The 23580-nt window shown below is 38.8% G+C and overlaps 1 protein-coding gene across 3 annotated transcripts in view; it reads left to right on the forward strand.

Moving 5' to 3' along the window:
• The window catches only part of Map3k5 (mitogen-activated protein kinase kinase kinase 5), a 260949-nt gene that overhangs the window by 96589 nt on the left and 140780 nt on the right, over positions 1 to 23580 (forward strand). For 2 of the 3 annotated variants that reach the window (XM_008822054.3, XM_029558127.1), the window contains exons 2-3: positions 1454 to 1593; positions 17702 to 17725. In XM_008822054.3, coding sequence (XP_008820276.1) covers positions 1454 to 1593; positions 17702 to 17725 — 164 coding nt within the window. The remainder of the gene's footprint in view (positions 1 to 1453; positions 1594 to 17701; positions 17726 to 23580) is intronic. The other variant, XM_029558128.1, reaches the window with a different exon arrangement.

Here is a 23580-nt window from a genome sequence, read left to right on the forward strand (position 1 = left end):
ACTGAACTACACTCTCAGCCCATTTTGTGATTCTTTTTACTGAGAAATAGATTTTACATTTCAAGTATATACTTCGAGTATCAATTGAAATGCTCATGATTATTTTCATTGAGTTATCATTGCATCTCCAAAATGCATTTTTTTTTTGTCTTTTTTGAGACAGGGTCTCCTTGTAGCCCCAGCTGTCCTGGAACTCACTATGTAGACCAGGCTGGCCTCAAACTCACAAAGATCTGCCTGCCTCTGCCTCCCAAGTGCTGAGATTAAAGGTGTGTGCCACCACGCCTGGCCCAAAATGCATTTTAAATTATTTTTATTTATTATTAATAGTGGAGGGTGCCTTCCCATGGTACAGCAGGCAGGTAGTATTCAGATGACAACTTCTGGAAGTTGATTCTGTCTTTCTGTTGTGGAATCTGGAGATTGAACTCAGGTCTTAGGTTTGCAAAGCATTTACCTTTACCCCATGAGCCATCTTGCTGGCACCTAAAGTAATTTTTAAAATACAGTGTTTTTATTTGTTCTTTGAGAATTTCATATGTTTGCACTGAATTTTTATCTTGTTCACCTCTCTACCCTAAACTAATAATATAGGTGCAAGCCTGCCTAACCTATGGCCCACAGGCCACATATGTCCAAGGGTAGCTATGAATGTGGCCCAATATAAAATGTAAATTACTTAAAATTATTAGGAGGTTTTTGGCATCATTTCTGAAACTCAATTGTACAATTCTTGAGTGTGAATTTTGTAGATGAAGGGGTCCTGTCACAATGTCAAAAGGTTAGACACATTTGATAGTGTTTTTGTGGTATAACACTTGAGACATTTTGTTTGGTTTTCTTTCATATTCTTATTTTTGCCTATAAATGAGTTTGAGAGTAATTTTAATTTGATTTTTGTGACAGCATTTTCTAATTCTGGTGTCATGTTTCTATTAATTTGATATCAGCCATCACTGAGGTTTAGATTAGCTTACAGCTGTGATTATATTGCTTTTCTTATGATCTATACCTCCATTTTTTTTCTTTGCTAAGAACGTAACATATCTTATTTCATTCTAAATCTAGCTGTGGACTAACTAATGAACTTACATTTTAAAATTCTCATAGTTGTTACTTCTACATTCTGGGGATGTTTAAAAGTTTTTAACTTGTAAACTTATTTTAATGTTGAAATATAACAGAAAACATTAACTTCTGCTTTCACCACTGCAAGCTTTCCTTAATTTGCAGTCATTGTATGATTCCTGATTTTTAAAAAAATGCAGGTTTATTGAATTTTTTAAAAAGCCCACTTCTGGTAGAACTACAAATTCAGTGTTCAGTGGCAAAGAGGGAAAATCCCTCTTCTTTCCTCATTTCCTCTTTTGAGTGCTTAGTTATTGAAACCCTTGAGTGCTTATCATGCATGATACAGGTGTCATCTTTGGAGGACTTTGTTTTCTGCTTGCAGATATCGCCGTGGTGGAGATGAGTGATGCCTTCAGGCAGCCATCCTTGTTTTACCACCTTGGGGTGAGAGAAAGCTTCAGTATGGCCAACAACATCATCCTCTACTGTGATACGAACTCTGACTCTCTGCAGTCCCTGAAGGTACCTTCCTTGTTTGCTCAGTATTTAACCTCCACACCATTGGGGGTGGGGGAGTGTTTCTGTTATCCAAAACATTTTAAGTAGTTTACATTTATGAAAAGATATTTGTTAGTGGGTAATTAGGCACAGATTACTAGTAATGTTCCAAGGTCCGCTACTTCAGTATAGAAATGAGATCATACATAAATCAAAAAACAAAAAAACAAAACTTTGATTTCTGAGTTCTAGGTCAAGTTGCAACCAGTAAGATTATGTGAATAGGAAGTCTCTAGTAGCCACACATAGTGGTACATGCCTGTAATCCAAGTTCTGCAGAAGTCGAGACAGGAGGATCATGAATTCTAGGCCAGCCTGTGCTACATACCGAGTTACAGGCCAGCCTGGACTGCATGATGAGATCCTGTTTCAAAAAGCCCAAAACAAAGCAAGCATCTTGTTCTAGTTTGCTTTCTGTTGCTGCGATGAAGCACTAACTGAAACTGACTTGGGGAGGAAAGGGTTTATTAGGCTTACATGTTGTAGTCCACCAATTAGGGAAGCCTAGGAACTCAGGGCAGGAATTTTAGGGTAGGAACTGAAGCAGAGACCATAGAGGAATGTTGCTTGCTGACTTGCTTTCCCTGGCTTGCTCAGCTAGCTTTCTTGCACAGCCCAGGCCCGTCTGCCCAAGGATGGCACCATCTGCAGTGGGCTGGGCCCTTCTACATCAATGAGCAATCAAGAAAATACCCAATAGACTTGCTCACAGGCCAGTCTGCTAGAAGAAATTCCTCAGTTTATGTTCCTTCTTCTCAGGTATCCCTAGTTTGTGTCAAGTTAACAAAAACTTACCAGTACACATTTATAGAAAGAAAACACACACACACACACACACACACACACACACACACACACACACACACAAACAGGAAGTCATTAGTCCATACCTTGGAGAAGGGAAAGGTCACACGAGATATGCCAGGTCTATCCTGACAATTGGAGACTGCATTGTGCCCACCTGGCTCCAACTGAATACATACTTCCTTCTTGAAAGTGCTTTGATCAGGATTCCTCTCTGTGCATCCCTAGAAAACTGCCACCCTCATTCATTTGAGGATAATTTCAATTAAGATGGGAGGAAGGAGCAAAACTCTATGTTTTCTCTACAAAATTCAACTTCTTCCACCATCATTCTTTCCATTAATAGGCAACTATCTGATATAAAGGCCTGTAAATGAGTTTGAACTCAACAGTTCAACAGGGTTGAACCCTCTACCCAACAGGGTTGACTTGCCACACCAAGTGATTTTACACTGTGTGATTCTTTGGAAAGGGAGTCATAGTTCAGTGAAACCCATGCTGAGTCTGATATCATCTGTTTCCTTTGTGAAACTGGAAGCTCACTTCATGTGGCCTTTTCTCATCACTGTCTCTGAGTTCCCAAATCAGAGTCACCTTGGGTGGTGAAGCCTTAGCATCCAGGACGCATGTCTCACATCTTAGCCATTTTTATATGAAGATCTCCAGCCAAAAATCCTTTCACAAATCTTTTTTAGTATCAGCTTGCCCTTATATGAGTACTAAGGCATGTGTGATATTGCTTTCTCTGAAAACCTGCAGTTTCATTGAGGAAACCCATCTACTGCCTGCCAGTGCTGGGGTCCACAGGCGTAGCATTTGCTGAACACTTCTAAGAGATTGGCCCCTAGGTGGCCTAAACCTGTTTTCCACTTGGAGTGATCCTTTGAGAAACAGCTACTTAATTTTCTTCCGTATTTGCCCCTTTAGTCACCACAGGATAAAGTTTTGTAACCATATTTTTAACTAAATAGCTGATTTGCTGCTATTATTATATCAGTGGTTGGTGAGTGGAATAATTTTATTTATTTTTGGTCTTCTTCATTCATCTTGCAAGTGAACTCATTTTAAGTAAGGAATGCTGTGTTGGAGCCTGTGTACTCTACACTATCTTTCCTCTTGTCTTGCTAGCACCTGGCTATTTTACTTTATGGCCAGTCTTTCCTAAGGAAAGAAAAAAAATCAGTGAATTAAAATTATTCTTTCTTTCTCTTTCTCCCTCCCTCCCTCCCTCCCTCCCTCTCTTCCTTCCTTCCTTCCTTCCTTCCTTCCTTCCTTCCTTCCTTCCTTCCTTCCTTCCTTCCTTCCTTCTTCCTTTCCACAGTCTCCCTATATATCCCAGGCTGCCCTGGAACTCACTATGTAGACCAAGTTGGCCTCAAACTGTCATGATCCTCCTGCCTCCGTCTCTCAAGTGCTGGAATTATAGGCATGCACTGCCACACTTGTCTTAAAATTACATTTGAGAGAAAGAAATAAAGCTAATCTTACCAAAAATTTGTATGTGACCAAAAAACTGGCATGATAGTTTCCAGCTGGCCTTTGTGTAGGAGTATTACTGGTATTTAAATACAGTCGTTCTTAAAAAATAAATCCTAGTGACATCTAAACTATACTTATTTATTTTGTATATAACAGATGCTCCTTATTTATTTATTTTACATATATGTGTGTTTTGCCTCTGTGTATGTAAGTATACCATGTGTGTACAAGACCTGTGGAAGCCAGAAGTGGGTGTTGGATCACCTGGAACTGGACTATTGTTAGCTGCCATGTGGATGCTAGGACCCAAACCCAGGTCCTCTGCAAGAGGAGCCGGTGCTCTTAACCACTGAGCCATCTTTCTAGCCCCAGCTGCTTCCTTTTTTGACAGGGAGATCTCACTATCTAGCTCTGGCTTGCCTGGAACTCACTATGTAGACCAGACTGACTTCAAATTCACAGAGATCTGCCTGCCCCTGCCTGGACAGTACTGGGCTTAGAGGTGTGCCCCCCATGTTCCTCCCACAGCTGCTGCTTCTTGAGCACTTACTATATGCTGGGTATTCAGAGCTTCATCCTCATACCTTGTAGCTTTTAATTTTTTTCTCAATGTATAATTTCCATTGAATTTTTGTGCATTTCATATAATACATCTTAATCATATTTAGACCTTCTCCCCTATCTGCACCCCCATAGCCTGCCCACAGATTTCATGTATTCTGTCATATATGTTAAGGCCTACTGAGTTAAGTTTGTGTATCCAAATGCCTCTCAGTATAAGTACCCATTGGATCCTGGTCAGCCCATCTAGCATCACTCCCTTAAAGATCAACTGCCAATAGTTCCCCGGCTAAGGTTGGGGCCTCCTGCCTATTTCCCCAGTTCTATGTGGGGTTTTTGTCTGATTGAGTTTGCATGGGTCTTGTGTGTGCTGTCACCATAGCTGTAAGTTCATATGAACAAATTCCCAGAAGCCTGGAAATCTCTATTTTCTTATGGTCATCCACCATCCCTGCTCTTACAATCTTTCTGCCCCCTCTTCCACTATGGTCCCTGAGCACTGGGTGGGTACGGTTTAATATAGGATTCCTATCCAGGGACACACATTCTGCAATCTCTTATGATCTTCTCCTTGTCCAGTTGTGGCCTTCTTCGTTAATCACCCTCTGTTGCATGAGGAAGCTTCACTGGTGAGAGTTGAGAGATGCATTAGTATTTCTCTGTCCCCTGTTCCAATATGTTATGTGAGCCTTAGGAGTAGATGTGTCCCTTAGGGCTGGGCACCTCACAGATGCTTATTCTCTGTGTGTGACCAGTTGTGGAACTTTGTAATAGTCTCCATCTGTTGCAAACAGAAACTTCCTTTTGCAATTTAGCATTTAATTCTTAATACAGGTTTGTGAGCTATATATTATATCACCATTTCAAAGAATTTCAAGTTGAAGCTATAATGTATTCAATCTTTAAACCAAAATGGTATCACTGGGGAGATTTGGGACCAGGCCTGCTTGACTCCAAACCCCGTTCCCCTTGGCCACTAATTTGTTTTTACTACAGTAGCCCCTGTGTATTGGCAGGTACTGCAATTTTAATCAACCATGGATAGAAAATATTTTCTTTAAAATATTGCATCTGAACTGAACATGTGCAGACTTTTTTCCCTTGTCAGTACAGCATGACATCTCTTTATATTATTTGCACTATTAGTTATGATAAATAGCTTCGAGATGACTCACAGTAAATGGAATGTGTGTAGGTTATATGCACATGCAGTGCCAGTCTGTATAAGGACTTGAGCATCTTCAGAGTTTGTTATCCTCGGGGTATACTGGAACCAATCCCCTTTGAATACTGAGGTAACTGTCCTAGTTAGAAGTATACCAGACATTCCTACTTAGTGTATTCACTTAGAAAAAACATTAATGGCATCTCCTGAGTTGTCTCAAGCAGCATATATGTTTTCTGTTTCCCCTTTCATTAACGTTGTTTTGTCATTTTCTTTCCTGTCTATGTATGTGTGTGCATGATTGTGGGGCCAGAGGACAGATTCAGGTGCCATTCCCCAAGCACTGTACATTTCTTTTTTTTTTTTTGACAAGGTTTCTCATTGGCCTGCAACTCCCCAAACAGTCTAGGCTAGCTGTCCAGCAAGTTCCAGGGATCCATATATTTCTACCTTCCCAGCACTGGAATTACAGAGCACACTACCATGCCTGGCTTTTTTTTTTTTTTTAAAGTAGATTCTGGGAATAGAACTCAGGTCTCGTGTTTGCAAGGCAAACACTTGACTGAGCCATCACCAGTTCTTTAGACTGTTTCTAGCCAGGTAGCCCAAGGAATCTGCTTATAAAGAACAGAAATAACAGAAAATGATTTTTATAGCCTAGAAATTTCCTCTTAGGTACTAAAAAATCCTCTGCTACTGAGAAAAGCTGATGTTTGTAGAGAGGGCAGTTGTTGAATTTTCTTGCTTTATAGTGTGGTTAGCAACAGCTATAACTCAGTTATGCCTAGCATCTACCCTCAGGAAGGGGAGCTGCAATGACCTAACAGTGACTGTCCAAAACAATGTATCAAGGAAGGATTAGGCAAATAAAATACAAGAAAGCCTCTCCCTCTCTTCACAAGGCAGACAGAACGAGAGAGCTGTGTGCTAGCTTCACTTCTATCCATCCACTGGACACGGAGGAGGAGAGAGCAGCTGCGCCCATTTTATTTTCATCTACTGCTCCATGTTGAAGACAAAAATTTCCATTTGGCAGTGAATTCTCAAAAATAAATCATAGAAAAATTCTTTTAAAAAATTAGGTTTGGGGCTAGCGAGATGGCTCAGCAGTTAAGAGCACTGGCTGCTCTTGCAGAAGACCTGATTCAGTTCCCAGCACTCACATGGAGGCTAATAACTGCCCTTAACTCCAGTTCCAGGGGATCCAATACCCTCTTCTGCCTTCCACGGGCATTGTACACGGCACAGGTGCATTTACGTACATGGAGGCCATACATTCATACACATAAAATAAAAATAACAAAAATTAAAATATAAAAAAAACCTTTGGCTCCTTGAAAAAATTAACAGAAACTACAAAATACTTAAATCTATATCTGAGTTGTCATTTGAAAGGATATTTAGAATCTAATCATGTATTTGCAATAAAATTTCTAACTGTTTTAAATCATAAGTAATATTTCATGATAGTAAAAATGAAATATTTGGAGGGTGGAGAGATGGCTCGGTGTTTAAGAGCACTGACTGCTCTTGCAGAGGACCAGGTTTCAAATCTCAGCACCCACATGGCAACTAACAACTGTACATAGCTCCAGTTCCAGGGGATCGGATGACCTCTTCTGGCCTCCGCAGGCATTGCATAACACAGGACATTCACATGCACGCAGGCAATACACTCCTACACATAAAATAAAAATAATAAATAAAAAATTTTAAATGAGACATTTGAACTATTTTTTAAAAATCATTCACCTTATGAAAGAGTTGATTCTCTTTTTTTTCCTCATTATAGTAACATTTTTCACAGTTTTCTTTAACTTCAGAGATGATTCAGCAGTTAAGAACACTTACTGCTCTTCTGGAGGAGTTGAGTTTGGTTCCCAGCACCCACATTAGGTGGCTAATAACACTTGTCATTCCAGTTCCACAGGATCTGACATCTTCTTCTGGCTTACTTGGGTACCCACCCCCACAGTTAAAAATAATAAGTACATATCATGAGAACTCCTCATGTAAATATTAATGCTTATTGACAGAGATTCTATGCTGAGATTTACATTTCCATGCAAGTAAGAAATGCTAGAAACATTCACTTCAAATTTATTTCATGCATCTAAACATGATCAGGGATCTCTCAGTGAATGGGCAAAGTGGTCTGGATGCCAATGGACAATGGGTGCAGATGTGTGCTGTCAGAAATGAGGTTCCCCTTCATCCTCTGACAGCTTGGTAAGTGAATCTGCCAAAGAAAACATACAACATTACCAGAAGGACACAAATCCATTAACCTGTTAGCACACAGGATCACACAGAGTGTAGACTCAAAGAAAGATGAAGCATTGAAATTTAAATCACTCTTCATGCTAGATTAGGAAGTAGGGATATATGCATATCTTTGCATGAGTATGGGCACACGCGTATCTAGGTGAGTGTACGTGGGTGCCTATGCATGTCGTTGCTGCATGCATGTGAGTGCCCTGTATTGTGCAATGCCTGTGGAGGCCAGAAGTTGATGTCAGGAATCAGACTTGACTGTTCTTTCACTGTACTCATTGAGGCAGTCTTTCAGTGAAACCCAGAGCTTGTCTGTAGTTAGTCTTGCCAGATACTAGAACTACAGATGGGCCACCATGCTGTCCTAGCGTTTATGTAGGTTTCTTGGGGATCTGAACTCAGGTCCTTAAGATTGCATAGCTCATACTTTAACCACTGAGCAAGCTCCACAGCCCTAGGTGAAGGCTTTTTTGCTTGTGTTTTGTTTTTAGTGCTAGGGATTCAACTCAGGACCTGATGCTAGGCAAGTACACTTATGAGTGAGCTAAACCCCAAGGCCTGGAAGAAAATGTTTTTAGTGGAAATAAATGGATCCAAGAACAGACGTGAACCTGGGACATGGTTTACCTGGCCTCTTAGTGTGGCATGTGGTATCAATTCTAGTCTTTCTTCCTGCACATTAATCTGCTAAAGAATCTGGGTTTTAGATAGATAAAGAAACTTCAGAGGTGGGGAGGGGGGAAGGTCAGAGAGACCTTGGCTCTGAGGCTGCTTTTTAGTTCAAAGTGTTCAGTACGTCAGTGTCACCCTTTGGCATGTCATTTCCTGAGCCCCACCACCTTTTCTTCTGTCACCGGTTCCTTTAAGACAAAGCTCCCAGCTCAGTTTTTGCAGTCCTTCCTCCCACCTCTTTCTTCTGCTCCTTCTCTTCATCTGGGGACATCCTCAACCCATGCCAAACAATGCTGTTTACAAAACAGACCAAAAGCAAAAGAATACACACTACTGCACACCATCAGATGGTTGACAGAAGCTCTTGGAAGAGCTCAGAGTGGGGCCCAGTGGTAGAGGGCTTGCCTGGCACCACAAAACCCTGCACCAAACCCAAACCCTAAACCAGAAAACAGATGGCAAGGCTGTGAGAAGTAGGAGATGAGCATACTCCTGGCAGGGGAGTGTATTGGCGCAACCTTTGAAAAGCAGTTTGGCAATGCCTCATACTGTCAAATGCAGATATCACTGAGGAAGAACAATTTTGACCCTTGATATGTACTGTTAAAATAAAATGTTGTACATACATAAGGAAATATCACCAAGAGGGTTTATGAAACAGCTTTTCCTTTCCCCTGAGAGGAAAAATCTGTTAGGAGAATCACTGAATGCTTTTGGTACTCGTCAATGGGTTATTAGAGGGCACGTCAAGTGAATCACCTAGCTACATATCTATACTGATAGATCTCAGCATTGTGGAGGAATCATATTACACATGTAGGGGATCATACCAGCTATACAAAACAATGATGTGTGCTATATGCATTTGCATTATGAAAGGATAGAAGCAGCATGGGAATTCCAAATAGCATTTGGAATAATTACCTCCTTGCAGGAGAGGAGTTGAACTGAATTAAGAAGCTTACACTAGTAGTCATCAACCGTATTTCTAATGTAATATTATAAATTTAGGTGGTAGATATGTGGGACATTTGCTAATTTGTAGGCTTTTTATATACTTGAAACATTTCATAATGAACTGCTTTTTAAAAAAAATTCATGTTTTTTAAATATTTTGTTATATTTATTTTATGTGTCTTTATTATTGCCTGCATGTGTGTCAATGAAGCCAGATCATGCAGTGCCCAAGGTTAGAAAAAGGCATCAGATCCCCTGAAACTGGAGTTACGGATAGTTGTTAGCCTAGCTCTCAAGTGGGCGCTGGGAACCGAACCAGGTCCTCTTCAAGAGCAGCCAATGGTCTTAACCACCAAGCCATGTCTTTTAAGGGAAAGATTGTGCCCCCCTTATTGTTTTCTGTATCTGTCAGGATAACTGATACATTTGCATACATTTTGGGTATTGGAACCACAAAATATTTTTAGTTTCTTTTTCCATGTGTTCTGGTTGTGGTTAGAAAGCCTCATAAATTTGAATCTTTTTTTCTGCACTTACATCTGCTTTGCTCCCATTTTCTCCACTGCAGAAGAAATGTTTCTCCAGAGATTGTTGTGCACATGGGCTGATGTGACTCAGCCCCTGTTGAGATGTAGTGATTATGTTAGATTACCTCTTATTCAAGAAATCTGGTTGTATTTTTCTCTGGAGCTATTGCCTGGAAAGTGCTTTACAGATTATTCCCTATGGCAGCCTTTCTGCATGCTTACTCTGGCCCTGTTTTTGCTGAGTAGGGTACATACACGTGAGGTCTCTGACACCCTTTCTCAGACTCAGTGTATCTGTTATTTCTTAGACTGGTATCTGATCAGCTTTTCACAAGAAAGTGACACTAGAAATTTAATGTGCACAAACCAAAATTTGTAACACCGTCATTGTACTCTCCCTTTAAAATCAGCTGCTTTTTTTAAAGGATAACAATTTCTTAAAACATTAAGAATAAGTTTACCATATGAACCAGCATTCATACTTCTGAATGCATATATAAATGGATTAAAAACAAGATTTTAAAGAAATGTTTATATGCAAACATTATTCATAATAACCAAAGAGTGGAAGTGACTCAAGATAATCTGTTGATGGAGGACTGGGTCAACAAAATGTGTGCACACAAAATGGAATATTAATCATAAAGAAAGGAGATTCTTCCACGTGCTGCAACATGGGTGACCTTGGTAATTATTGTAATTGCCTCTTCAAGCAGTTCCATGCCCGCTTAACCTTTTATCTGTAGGTATGGAGGGACTTAATCCCCTTTAAATATACATTTGAAGTAAATAGATACTGTTTTGGAAAGAGTTATGATATGTGTGTTATAAATTTTGAAATGTATACAAGTTTGTAATAAATTAGGACATCAAGTTAAATTTTAATACAAATTGTTTTCATTTAAACTGAATTCTTACCTGTACTGGGTAAAGCTGTTCAGATTCTGAAGTGCTGTTAAATTTGTAAAAACACATTTCTCTTTTTTCTATTTTCAATATGTATTTTATTCAATATTGCATTTCATACAATACTTCTTAATCATATTTAGACTTCCTCCTCTATCCTTGTCACATATGTCAAGGCCTATTCAGTCAAGTTTGTGTTTCCAGTTTTCTCTTGGTGTGAGTTCATCCACTGGAGCCTGTTCAGCCTATCTAGTGTCACTCCCTTAAAGAAGACCAACTTTCCCTCACCCAGCAGTGATCAGCTGCCAGTAGTTCCTTGGCTAAGGTTGGGGATTCTTACCCATTTCCCCAGTTTTGTGCTGGGTTTTTGTCTGATTGAGATAGCATGGGTCTTGTGCATGTTGCCACCATTGCTGAAAGTTCATACGAGCAAGTTCCCAGAAGCCTGGAAAAGGTAAATAACTAAGATGCATTTAGTTGGAAACTGAATTATGCTTGAAATTAAAGTTTAATTCTTCCAAAGATTATCTGACTCTTGGTTTTGTAATGGATTTCTTTTCAGCACTTTAAATAGTACTAATTTAGTGATACAAAGTACAAAACGTTTTAAAAAGTCACTTGAAAATATGATCCTATAAAGTCATGTCACAATTAGTGAACTGGAAACACTGGCCCCGGCCCTTTTAGCAGTGCTGCCTGTGGACCTTCCCTGACAACCTCTTGCTTACTTTCAACAACTGTCATTTAGAATCAGCAGTTTTAAAATTGGCATTCTGACCTCTCCCAGGTCAAGTCTGCATCCCATGCATTTCTTAGTCTTTCAGAGGCAGCTCTTTTTCTGTTATTGAGAGAAGAAACAGCATGGTTCCTTTACTTTACTTATTCCAGAAATGATCCAACTTTACCTGAGCTATAATCATTCCTTATCAAACTGGGGAGAGAGACAGTTTGTGGGAAGAGCAGATAGACCATGCCTACAACAGTGATTTACAGAAATGTTCTCTGAGGATCTTGAATTGACAGGGACTTAGCAATGTTACACCTTCTAAGGCATTATCCGCTAAAGCAAAGCCCCTGATTTTCTTCCTAATTCTCTGTAGCTTGCATTCCCAGCCCACCTACCAACCCACTGCATCTAGCCTCATATTACCATTTGTCAAAAAGAAAAGAAAACTTGACAACACTGTGCCATTGTGTTGCTGGGATTGTAGGTGCCATGTGTCACTGGTGGTTAGCATCAGTTACCATCTTCGTCTATAGACTTCTTTCAGAGGGTGTGAGTTTGAGTACCTTAAAGTGGGGGAAGAAGTGGGGCAAGCCCTCTTGTTCATTTAACACAGATGATTCTTTCTGTGGAATCTGATCTTCATGGTAGTTCAAACCATCATCCTCTTTGGGTCCTTTATCTTTGAAATTATCACTGGAATGTATATGTCAAGTTTGACTTACTTAAAGGAAATCATTATAACTGTAACTTTTTAATAATACAGTGATTTTTTAAAAAAAAAATAGATGTGTGCTAGAATAGTAAGGTTCAATTAGTTGTTACTGAAAGAGACAGGGTGGCAAAGGAGAGGAAGTTAATAACAGTAGCAACACAGTACTTTGTGAAGTTTGTGTTGAGATGCTGTTTATGCGGTATGTATAGAATGTCACTCATAAGACTCAGCTGACATAATCCATCTACTTACAGCAGAGTTCTCCCACTGAGAGATATTTTTTAAACATGAAAGAGAAGTGATAGGAAAGCAGAAGGATAAAATGTTTTTTATGATTGCTTCCCAGCTTTGGTGTAATTGAACCTGATTTCTGACACAGGTGGTTTTAAGTGAGGTTAAAGGTTCCTCATATTGTTACCCCAATCAAGAAAACACAGGTACACAGTGTCCCTAGATCTGATAGTAGGAATTGAATTGTTTGCTTTGATATGATTAATACTTCATATTGCATATGGCTTTTAGTTACTTTAGGTAGTTATAAACTTATTTCACTGTATGTTTTTAACAAGCAATTCAGTAAGATAAATATTTACTATCTGGATTGAACAGATAGAAAAGGTTTTCTTATGGGTAAGAAATTAGCCCAGAGGAGGCTGGAGAGATGGCTCAGTGGTTAAGAACACTGTTCTTGCAGAAGACCTGGGTTCGAATCCCAGCACCCACATGGCAGCTAACAACTGTCCATAACTCCAGTTCCAGGGGATCCAACAGCCTCTTCTGTCCTCCATGGGCATTGCAGGACACGGGTGCACTTACCTATATGCAGGCATAACACTCAACACATAAAATAAAAATAATGAATAAAGTATTTTTTAAAAAGAAAGAAACTAGCCCAGAGATATACAGTAAAGGGCACAGCCAGCTGGAGAATGTGAGGATGAGGATGATCCCCATTTCTTTGACTCATCATATAATTCATTTCAATGTATGCAATGTGAAATTAAAGCAGAGGTAACATGTAAGAGGATGTTTGTTCCAAGGCAGTCCTGTGGGAACACAGCAAATTGGTCATTAGACAACAGAGGTAGTAGTGTTCCACAGAGCCTTTGGCTTGTTCTGTCCTTACTACCACTTCCCTTCTACTTCTCTTTCTGTATCTGGTGCGCCAAAACAGGGAAAACAGGAAAAGTAGCTCCCATTTCAGAGAAATGTGAAGATGTCATTTCCCACAGAGGTACAAAGACAAAGCTAACTATGAAAGGCCTTGGGCCAAAAGAAATGGTGGTTGGAGATAGAAGAGATGAACAACTACTCCATTCATCTTTTAGCATGTTACATTTGAGAGAAGTGAAATGACACATGGACAGCTGAGAGCAGAGCCAGAATTACATATGTTCCTTAATTCATGGTGTGATTTGCATATCAAATTTATACACTTATTAATTTTTGCATACTTTTAAAACTGTGTTGGCTGCTGATAAAACTCAGGGCCTTGTGTATGTTAGACAAGTGCTCTGTCACTGAGCTACATCCCCAACCTGAATTTATTCATCCTTTTATTGAGTACCTATGATATGCCATGATTTGGTGGTAGGCAATCAATGCAGGTGAACAGATCTCATGGCCTTTACCTAAGGAGCACATGATGTAGGATAGAAGACTTATATGAACCAAAATCTGTAATGTGGTATATGAAGTGTTGTCAGAGGTCTGTATGAGGGTTAACGAAGGCACAGCTAGAGGAATAGCCTCACTCTTGTGGGAAAGACAGATGTGACTGAGCACAGTCAAGGTACTTTGCATTCATGATGTTCTATGGTAGATGCTCTGCAGAGTAGGGTGTCTCCTCACTACACTGAGGGAAGAGAGTGGGGTATTCATGTTAAAGAGAGCATTTGTCTTCAAGAATGTGGTCTGGTCCTCTGTCAGTTAAGTCTGGAAAATTCTGTCTACTGTGTTCCTGACCCTGTGATTATCCAATATTTTTCTGTGGATTTTTTTCGTGAACTGTTGTGTTTGTATGTTTTAGGCATGAACTCCCTTTGAAACTCCTGTGAGAAAGTCCCTCTCAACCCCGTCCTCACTGCTACTCTTCTGCCTTTTCCTTCTACCCTGCTAGCCTCCACCACTGTCCGAGCCTCTATTACAGTGTTCCTTGCATTTTTGCAGTAGCCACCTAAATGTTTTTAACTTCAAATATTAAAATAAAATAAATATCATCATCTAATGAATATTTCTACAACTTTGGCAAAGGTTTCCTTTTATTTATCTATCTTATAGTGCACTTATCTGATACAACAATTTGAAGATATAAAAGGACAGATTATGAAATATACTCTTCCAAGTTTCCCTCAGTCTGCCAGCTTCTATCGGCAACTGCTATTATCAGTTTCTTGTATATTCTTCTGGAGAGACTTTTATGAATGTCCAAACAAGAATTCCCTTTTACTCCTTTTACATCTAAATAGGAATACAGAATGAAAAACTGTTCTGGTCTTTGCTTTCCACACTTGGCAGTATGTCTTGGAGCTCTTCCCCTAACACTACAGAAAGTACTTCCTCGTTCTTTGGCTGCACTGTCTTCTGTTGCAAGGAGTTACTGCTGTTTATTAAAACAGCTCCTGGATGATGTACAGCTGTAGTGTTTCCTGCCTCTGTGGTTACACTGCCCCAGTATTTTCTGATATTACTCAATCAAAAGACTTTTAGAAGGGCTAGGGGTTTAGCTCAGTTGATAGAATGCAGGCCTAGCATGTAAGAGGCTCTGGGTTTGATCCCCAGCACTGCCTAAGCTTTGGAATTGGCTCTGTCCTCCACAGCTCAGCCTCTCCCCCACCTTCTCTGATGATCTTCCTGGGCCTCTCCATTCTACAGGAACATCTTTCTCTGAGGAAACCGTAACCCAAGCTGTCTGTAGCTCTCTTTTGCCTTTTAGCATGGATATTAGTTTATATTAGTAACTTTTCTGTGATAAAATGCCTGACAGGAAGCAACTTAAGAGGAAAGTTTTATTTTAGCTCACAGTTTGAGGGGACAGTTCATCGATGCCAGGAACCCATGACAGAGGAGTTCATGGTAGTGGGAATGTGAGACTGAATGTCTTCACATATATGTGGAACAGAAAGCACAGAGATTAAAAGATGGATAAATATGTAGGTAGGATGGATAGATAGATGATAGATAGATAGATAGATAGATCGATAGATAGATAGATGATATTGATAGATTAGATTAGATTAGAATAGATTAGATGATAAAAAACAGACAGGAGAGAGATCCAGATGGAAGCAGGGTGGATTATAATCCCCAAGACTCACCTCTCAGCAACCTGCTTCCTCCTTCTAGATCCCTTTAAAAAAATATTTTATTTTGTTTATTATTTTTATTTTATGTGTATGAGTCTGCATGAATGTAAGTACACCCATGCTGTGCAATACCCTTGGAGGTCAGAAGAGGGTGCTGGATTTCCCTGGAACTGGAGTTACTGATGATTGTTAGCTGCCATGTGGGTGCTAGGATCAAACCTGGGTCCTCTGCAAGAGCAGCCAATGAATGCTCTGAGCCATCTCTCCAGTCCCTAAACCCCTTTCTTAAAGGTTCCACAACCTCCCCAAACAGCAGCACCACTGAGGATCAAGTATTTAAACACATGAGCCTATAGTGGACATTTTCATTCAAACCATAACAGCATATGTATGCACATATGAATGTCTAAACTATGTTCTTTTAAAATGGATACAAGTCTTTTGTTCCTTTGAAACAAGGTCTGAACTCTATAGCCCAGGTTGGCCTGGAACTTGCTGTGTGTCCCAGGGTGGCCTTGGATTTGTGGCAGACTCCTATGCCAGCCACCTGAGTGTTGGGATTACAGATGTGAGCCTGAATTCAAGTCCCGTTTTGTAACTACAAGAATGTGAGGTGTTGAAAGATATATGTGTGTGTGTGTGTGTGTGTGTGTGTGTGTGTGTATATATATATATATATAATTTATTATTTTTATTGTATGTGTATGCATTTATTGCGTGCATGTAGGTAAGTGCACCCATGTCATGCAATGCCCACGGAGGGCAGAAGAGGCTGTTGGATCCCCTGGAACTGGAGTTACAGACAGTTGTTAGCTGCCATGTGGGTTCTGGGATTCGAATCTGGGTCTTCTGCAAGAATAGTCAGTGTTCTTAGCTCCTGAGCCATCTCTCCAGCCCTGAAAGATCTCTTTATATACACACATATCTCCCAACCCTACTAGGTTTAATTTCTCCCTCCGTCAGTTTTGTTTTCTCATCTACTGTTCTTGAATATTCAAAATATCTTGCATATTGCTCTAAGCTGAAGCTCTCAGTGGTTTCCCTTGGACCCCTGTGTTGATTTAGCATCTTAATGCTATCCAATCAGATGGGCCCTGTGTCTCTATTCGCACCTTGCTAGATCTGGCTTCTCTTCTTAGCTAGGTGGACTTACCCGCAAGACTCCGCAAATGCCTTACATCCCTGTTTCCATGACAACATTCTTTTGCTAATACACTGTCCCATTTTCTCTTTTCTAAATCATGATTTCCCTAACCTTAGTGAAGTTAGTATACTGCAGGTTTTTCCTGCATGGTCTCCCCAGTGTCTCTAGTCATTTTAATGTCTAGGAATATTAGTAACAGTGGTAGCTAGCTTTTGTTAAGGGCTTTCTGTGTGGAGACATTGTATATGTAAATTATTTACAACCTAGAAGACAGGGATATTGCCCACATGATGTATTTATCCCATTATACTTCTTATTGATAAATACCTAAATTATACTCATTATTGTCAGACGTTCTTATTATTTATGTGTGCATTTTCCAGTGGCAAATATTATTTATTTTCAGCCACCTGAACTGCACTGAGTATTTTACAAGAATAAGAGGGAGACTGTGTCTAGAGAAAGCAAACTTATTTTAATTTTTTTCCATGGAGATGGTGGCTGATCAGGTCATTCGTACATACATTTTCTCTAAAAGTAAGTTTTAGATTATTCAGCTTGAGGAATTTTATGTGCTGGTGCTGTTACCTTTAAACCATAGACAACACTTTTGTGTTCTCCAGTTTCCCCCAGACTGTAAACTTCTTAGATGTAAAAACTTAATCTGTAATTTCTGATTGTTAACATAAATGTTAAACAAAATTTTCCACATACATTCTCTGAAATTTCCGATTGCTCATATAAATGTTAATACAAATTTTCCTGCATAGAATAGTTCAATAAGGGACATTGGTTTTTGTATTAACTTCTGCTGTGCTTTTTCTTTTCTTATTTTTCAGGAAATAATTTGCCAGAAGAATACAGTAAGTAGTTTGTTTAACTTTCTAGAAATGTTTCAATATTTTCTATTAACAAATCTGTAATCTTTTAAATCTTCACAAATTTTCCAATTTTATTTCTGTTAGTCCTTTTATAGAGCTACGCCTATATCAATATCACCACGATTATATTTTCTAAATAGCCCATTGTATTGAAACTTTATAACAATGGGAGATAATGCTAATACCTGTTTTTTGTGTATATAATTAGTTTTGGAAAAAATTTCCATAGTATATTCTATGTTAAGGAATTAGAACTGGAAAAAAATAGTATATATAATCTAAATATATATCACTAATATGTGTCTGTGCTTCTATTTACCGACCATGTATCTTGTATTCAGAGAGATTCAGGCAAATTCTTAAGTTGGTTCTTTTGTGTTTTTCCTGGTGCTGGGGACTGAACCCATGGCCAGGTACTTATTAGGCAAATGTTCTACTGAGCTAAATACCCAACCCATATCCCTGAGAATTAAAGTCTTTCTTTCAGATCACACTTCAGAACTCTAAACCATCATCCAGAATTAAATGAACATGAAAAAGTGAGGAAAAATTTAATTTTAAATTTTAAAAATGCTGCATAAAAAAGTTGTCATATGACAGTAGAAACAGCCTGTGGGTCAATGACTCTCTCTTCTCTCTCTCTCTCTCTCTCTCTCTCTCTCTCTCTCTCTCTTTCTCCACACACACATGTATATATATTTTATTAAAAAATATTTTAAGGTGAATATTTTTGTATTCCATACAGAAAATCATAGTCATCTTTATGCTCCCTTATAAAGCTTTATACTCACATATAAGGCTTTGGTGCTTAGATCCACAAATGAGGGAGAGCATGCATCTTTTGTTTTTCTGAGTCTATGCTACTTCAGTTACTATAACAGTTTCCAGTTCTATCCATTTACCTGAAAATTTCATTATTTCATCTTTCTTTACCACTGAATAGAACCCCATTGTTAAATGTATCACATTTTCATTAACCACGCATCAGTTGAGGGACACTTAGGTTGCTTCCATCTCTTAGATATTGTGGAAAGAGGAGCAACAAATATGGATGTATAGGTGTCCCTGCAATAGTCCTTTGTGTACATCCCAAGGAGTGGCATAACTGGGTCAAATTGTAGGTTTCATTCTTAGCTTTTTAAGAGTTGTCCACACTGCTTTTGATGGGGGTTGCACAAGTTTGCAATCCCACCTACAGTGAATGAGCATTTCTCTTTCTCCACACCTTCACCAGCATTTGGTATCATTTATTCTCTTGATTTTAGCCAGTCTGACTGGGGTAAGATGAAATCTTAAAGTGGTTTTGATTTGAATTTCCCTAATTACTAATGATGTTGAATACTTTAAGATGTTTCTTAGCCATTTTTATCTCTTATTTTGAGAACTCTGTTTAGATCTTTAGCCCTCTTTTAATTGGGTCATTTGTTTTCTTGATTCTTTGTTTTTTGAATTCTTTATATATTCTGGATGTTAAACCTCTGTCAGATGTATCACTGGTGAAGGTTTTTTCCCACTGTGTGGGTTTTACCTTCACTTTCTTGATTGTTTCTTTTGCTGTATAGATGCTTTTTAGTTTAATGATGTCCCTCTTGTTGATTATTGACCTTAATTCCTGAGCAAACTGGTGTCTGATTTGGAAAGTCCTTTCCTACACCTATATCTTGTAGGTTACTGCCAACATTTTCTTCTAATAGTTTCAGGGTTTCCAGTTTCACATTGAGGTCTTTGATCCATTTGGAGTTGACTTTTCTGCAAGGTGAAAGATAAGGGTCTAGTCTCATACTTCTACAGGTGGAGATGCAGTTTTGCCAGCACCATTTGTTGAAGATGCTGTCTTTCCTCCATTGTGTGTTCTCGGCACCTTTGTCAAATATCAGGTGTCTGAAATTGAATGTACTCATGTTTGGGTCTTCAGTTGTGTTCCATTGATCTATGTGTCTGTTTTTGTGCTGGTACTATGCTGTTTTTATGACTATAGCACTGTAATGTAGTTTGAGATCTGGTATAATAATCCCTGCAGCATTGCTCTTTGTGCTTAAGTTCACTTTGGCTATCCAGGGTCTTTTGTGTTTCCATGTGAATTTTAGGATGTGTTTTTTTAATTCTGTAAAGTATGTCATGGAGATTTTGATTGGGATTGCATTGAATCTATATATTGCTTTTGTTAGGATGGTCATTTTCACAATATTAATTCTCCCAATCCATGAGCAAAGGCAGTCCTTCCATCTTCTGATGTCTTCCTCAGTCTCTTTCTTTAAAGATTTAAAATTCGTTGTGGGATCTTTAATGTCTTTGGTCAGGTTTATTCCCACATTATTTTGAGGCAATTGTGAATGGAATGGCTTCCCTGTACTCTTTCTCTACATGCTTGTTATTGGTATATAGAAAAGTCACTGATTTTTGTAGATTAATTGTAACTTGCCACTTTACTGAAAATGTTGATCAGTTCTAGGAGTTTTCTGGTGGAATTTTTGGGATCTCTTAGATATAATATCATATCATCTGCAAAAAGGGACAATTTGATCTCTTCTTTTCCAATTCATACTCCTTTAATTTCTTTTTCTTGCTTTATTGCTCTAGCAAGAGTTTCAAGCACTATATTGAAAAGGAGTGCACTAGTGGACATTCTTGTCTGGTTCCTGATTTTAATGAGAATGCTTCCAGTTTTTCTTCATTTAGAATGATGTTGGCTGTGGGTTTGTTGAATATAGATTTAATTATATTGAAGTATGCTCCCTCTAGTCCAATTCCCTTTAGGACTTTTATCATGAATGCATGCTGAATTTTGTCAAAGGCCTTTTTACATCTATTGAGATGACCATGTAATTTTTGTCTGAGCCCATTTGTATGTTTTATGATGTTTATTGACTTACATATATTGAACCATCCCTGCATCTAAGCCAGGGATGCATCTCTGGAATGAAGCCAGCTTAATCATGGTGAATGATCTTTTTGATGTGTGTCTGTATGTGGTTTGCAAGTATCTTGTTGAGAATTTTTGCCTCTATGTTCATTAAGGATATGGGTCTATAGTTTTCTTTTTCAGTTGTATCTTTACCTAGTTTAGGTATTAGAGTGATGCTGGCTTTATGGAAGGAATTTGGGAGTTCTTCTTCTGTTTCTATCTTTTGGAATAATCTAAATAGTACTGTTTGTAGATCTTTAAATATCTGGTAGAATTCTGCTGTAAATCCATTTGGACCTGGGCTTTTTTTTTAAAGGAAGTTTTGTGTTGGCCTCCCCTTGCCCAAACTCTGCTGCTACTGGGAGACCACTGTGCACCGGTCCCCATCAAGGAAGGTCGGGGTGAGGAGAGAGACCAATGGAGTGAGAGGTGCCTTGGTCAGCAGTGAGTACAGCAGGAAGAAACACCCGAGAGGCTGTGTCATTGGACAGCTCATGTATTATGGTGGAAGCAGATGTTTATATAGGAAAGATTCATGGGCAAAGAGGTGGGGTTGGTTCTCTGGCAGGCAGGCAGGTAGGGGGTGGGACAGGGCTTCTAAGACTACATGGCTTTTGTCCTGTCCTCCAGTCACCTGATCTACAAGAGATCCGGTTAAGATTAAAGCATTTGAGACCTAATAGTTTTTGAGTCATCTCTCCAGCCCCTGAACCTGGGCTTTTTTAGTTGGGAGGCTTTGTATTACTGTTTTGATTTCCTTATATGTCATGAGTCTGTTTAGACTATATATCTCTTCTTGGTTTAGCTTTGGTGGTTCCCATGATTGTAGATATCCATCCATTTCTTTTAGGTTTTCAAATTTTATAAAGTATAGGTATTTAAAGTATTCCCTTATACTGTTCTGGATCTTTTTGGTGGTTGTTGTGATGTTTCCCCTTTCATCTCTGATTTTGTTGATTTTGGATTTGCTCTTTCTTTCTTTCGGTTAACTGGATGGAATAAGGTTATGTCTATCTTGTTTAGTTTTTCAAAGAACCATCTCTTAGACTCATTGATTCTTTGTATTGTTTTCTTTGTATTTCATTAATTTCTGCTCTGATTTTTGTTATTTTTTCTCATGTGCTGGGTTTAGGGTTAATTTGTTCTTGCCTTTCTAGAGTCTTGAGTTACCATGTTAGGTCATTTATTTGTGCTTTTTCTGATTTTTTAATGCAGGCACTTAGAACTATAAACTTCCCTCTTAGGATTGCTTTTAAAGTGTCCCAGAGGTTTTGTGGTGGTATATTATTGTTTTCATTTAGTTCCAGGAATACCTTTATTTTTTCTTGATTTCTTATTTGATCCATTCGTGACTCAGGAGTGTGTTGTTTAATCTCCATGAGTTCGTGTAGTTACTAGGGCTGCTTTTGGTGTTGATTTTAAGCTTTATTGCATTGTGGTCTGATAGAATGCATGGAATTATTCCAATTTCTTGTATTTCTTGAGGTTTGTTTTGTGCCCCAGTATGTGGTCAATTTTAGAAAAAGTTCCATGGGCTGATGAATAGAAAGTGTATTCTTTGGTGCTTGGATGGAATATTTCGTAGATATCTGTTAGGTTCATTTGATGTATGGTTTTGTTTAATTCAGATGTCTCTCCATTTATTCTTTGTCTAGTTGACCTGTCTAATGGAGATAGTGGGATATTGGAGTCCCCTACTGTTACTGTGTTGAGGTTAATTTGTGTCTTAAAGTCCTACAGTGTTGTTTTTATGAAATTGGGTGCACCAGAGTTTGGTGTGTATGTTTATGATTGTAATAGCTTCTTGGTCAGTTGTTCCTTTGAGCAGAATGAAATGACCCTCTCTAACTTTTCTGATTAATTTTACTTTGATGTCTATTTTGTCAGATACTTGAATTTCAACCCCTGCTTGTTTCTTAGTGCCATTAGCTTAGGGTATTCTATTCCATCCTTTTGCCTTAAGGTAATGCCTATCCTTGAAGGCAAGATGGGTGTCTTGTAGACAAAAAAAGGATAGAGTTTTGTTTCCTAATCCATTCAACTAGCTTGTGTCTTTTGACTGAGGAATTCAGTCCATTAATATTTAAAATCATTGAAAGATGTGTATTGGTTGCCATTATTTTGCTTTCTGTTTGCATTCTTAGTCAAATTTTGTTTTTCCACAATTATACCTTCATTTAGTTTCTTTCTGTTGCCCCTGGGGTATAGTTTTTCCTTTTTCCATTCTTTGTATTGCTTCAAGTATTCTCTGAAGGACTGGTTTTGTGGACATGAATTATTTCAGTTTATTCGTGTTGTGGAAGATTTTTCTTTCCTCTTCAACTATAATGGACTTTTTTTTGCTGGGTGAATGGTTGTATATTTTATCTTCACAAGTAAGGCAGTATTTAAGAAACCTAAAGAATTTATGCATTAGCAACCTCTATGCCTAAGGTTCATGGAACATAGAACAAGGGGTAAGGAGGACACTAATGAGCACCTCAGTTCTCATTAATGAAGCTCCCTTGTGCAACAGAGATCCAGGAACACAAAAAGTCACAAATGGCCAAGCGTAGAAATTAAGAGTTGCAGAATGCTGGTCCTTGGATAGAACTCCTATATTAAAATCTGCCCACCAAGGGCTCAGGGACCATTGCAGAAGAGGGGGATGAAAGATTGTAAGAGCTAGGGAGGAGATGCATGACCATATGGAAAGAAATTCCTACAAGCTCCTGGGACCCTGCTTATTTTAACCTACAGCAATGGTGTCAGCATATACAAGTTCCATGAAAACTCAGGCAGACAAAAACCCAGCATAGAACTCGGGAAATGGACATTAGACCCCAAACTTAACTGAAGAAATATTGGCAATTGATTGCTCCTAGGTGAGGAAGAGCTGATCTTCCTAAAGCAAGGAATTCTACATAGGCTGACTAGACCTCAGCAGATGAAC

The sequence above is a fragment of the Nannospalax galili genome, unplaced genomic scaffold (genome assembly GCF_000622305.1).
Source record: "Nannospalax galili isolate Female #2095 unplaced genomic scaffold, S.galili_v1.0 scaffold186, whole genome shotgun sequence".
NCBI lineage: Eukaryota > Metazoa > Chordata > Mammalia > Rodentia > Spalacidae > Nannospalax > Nannospalax galili.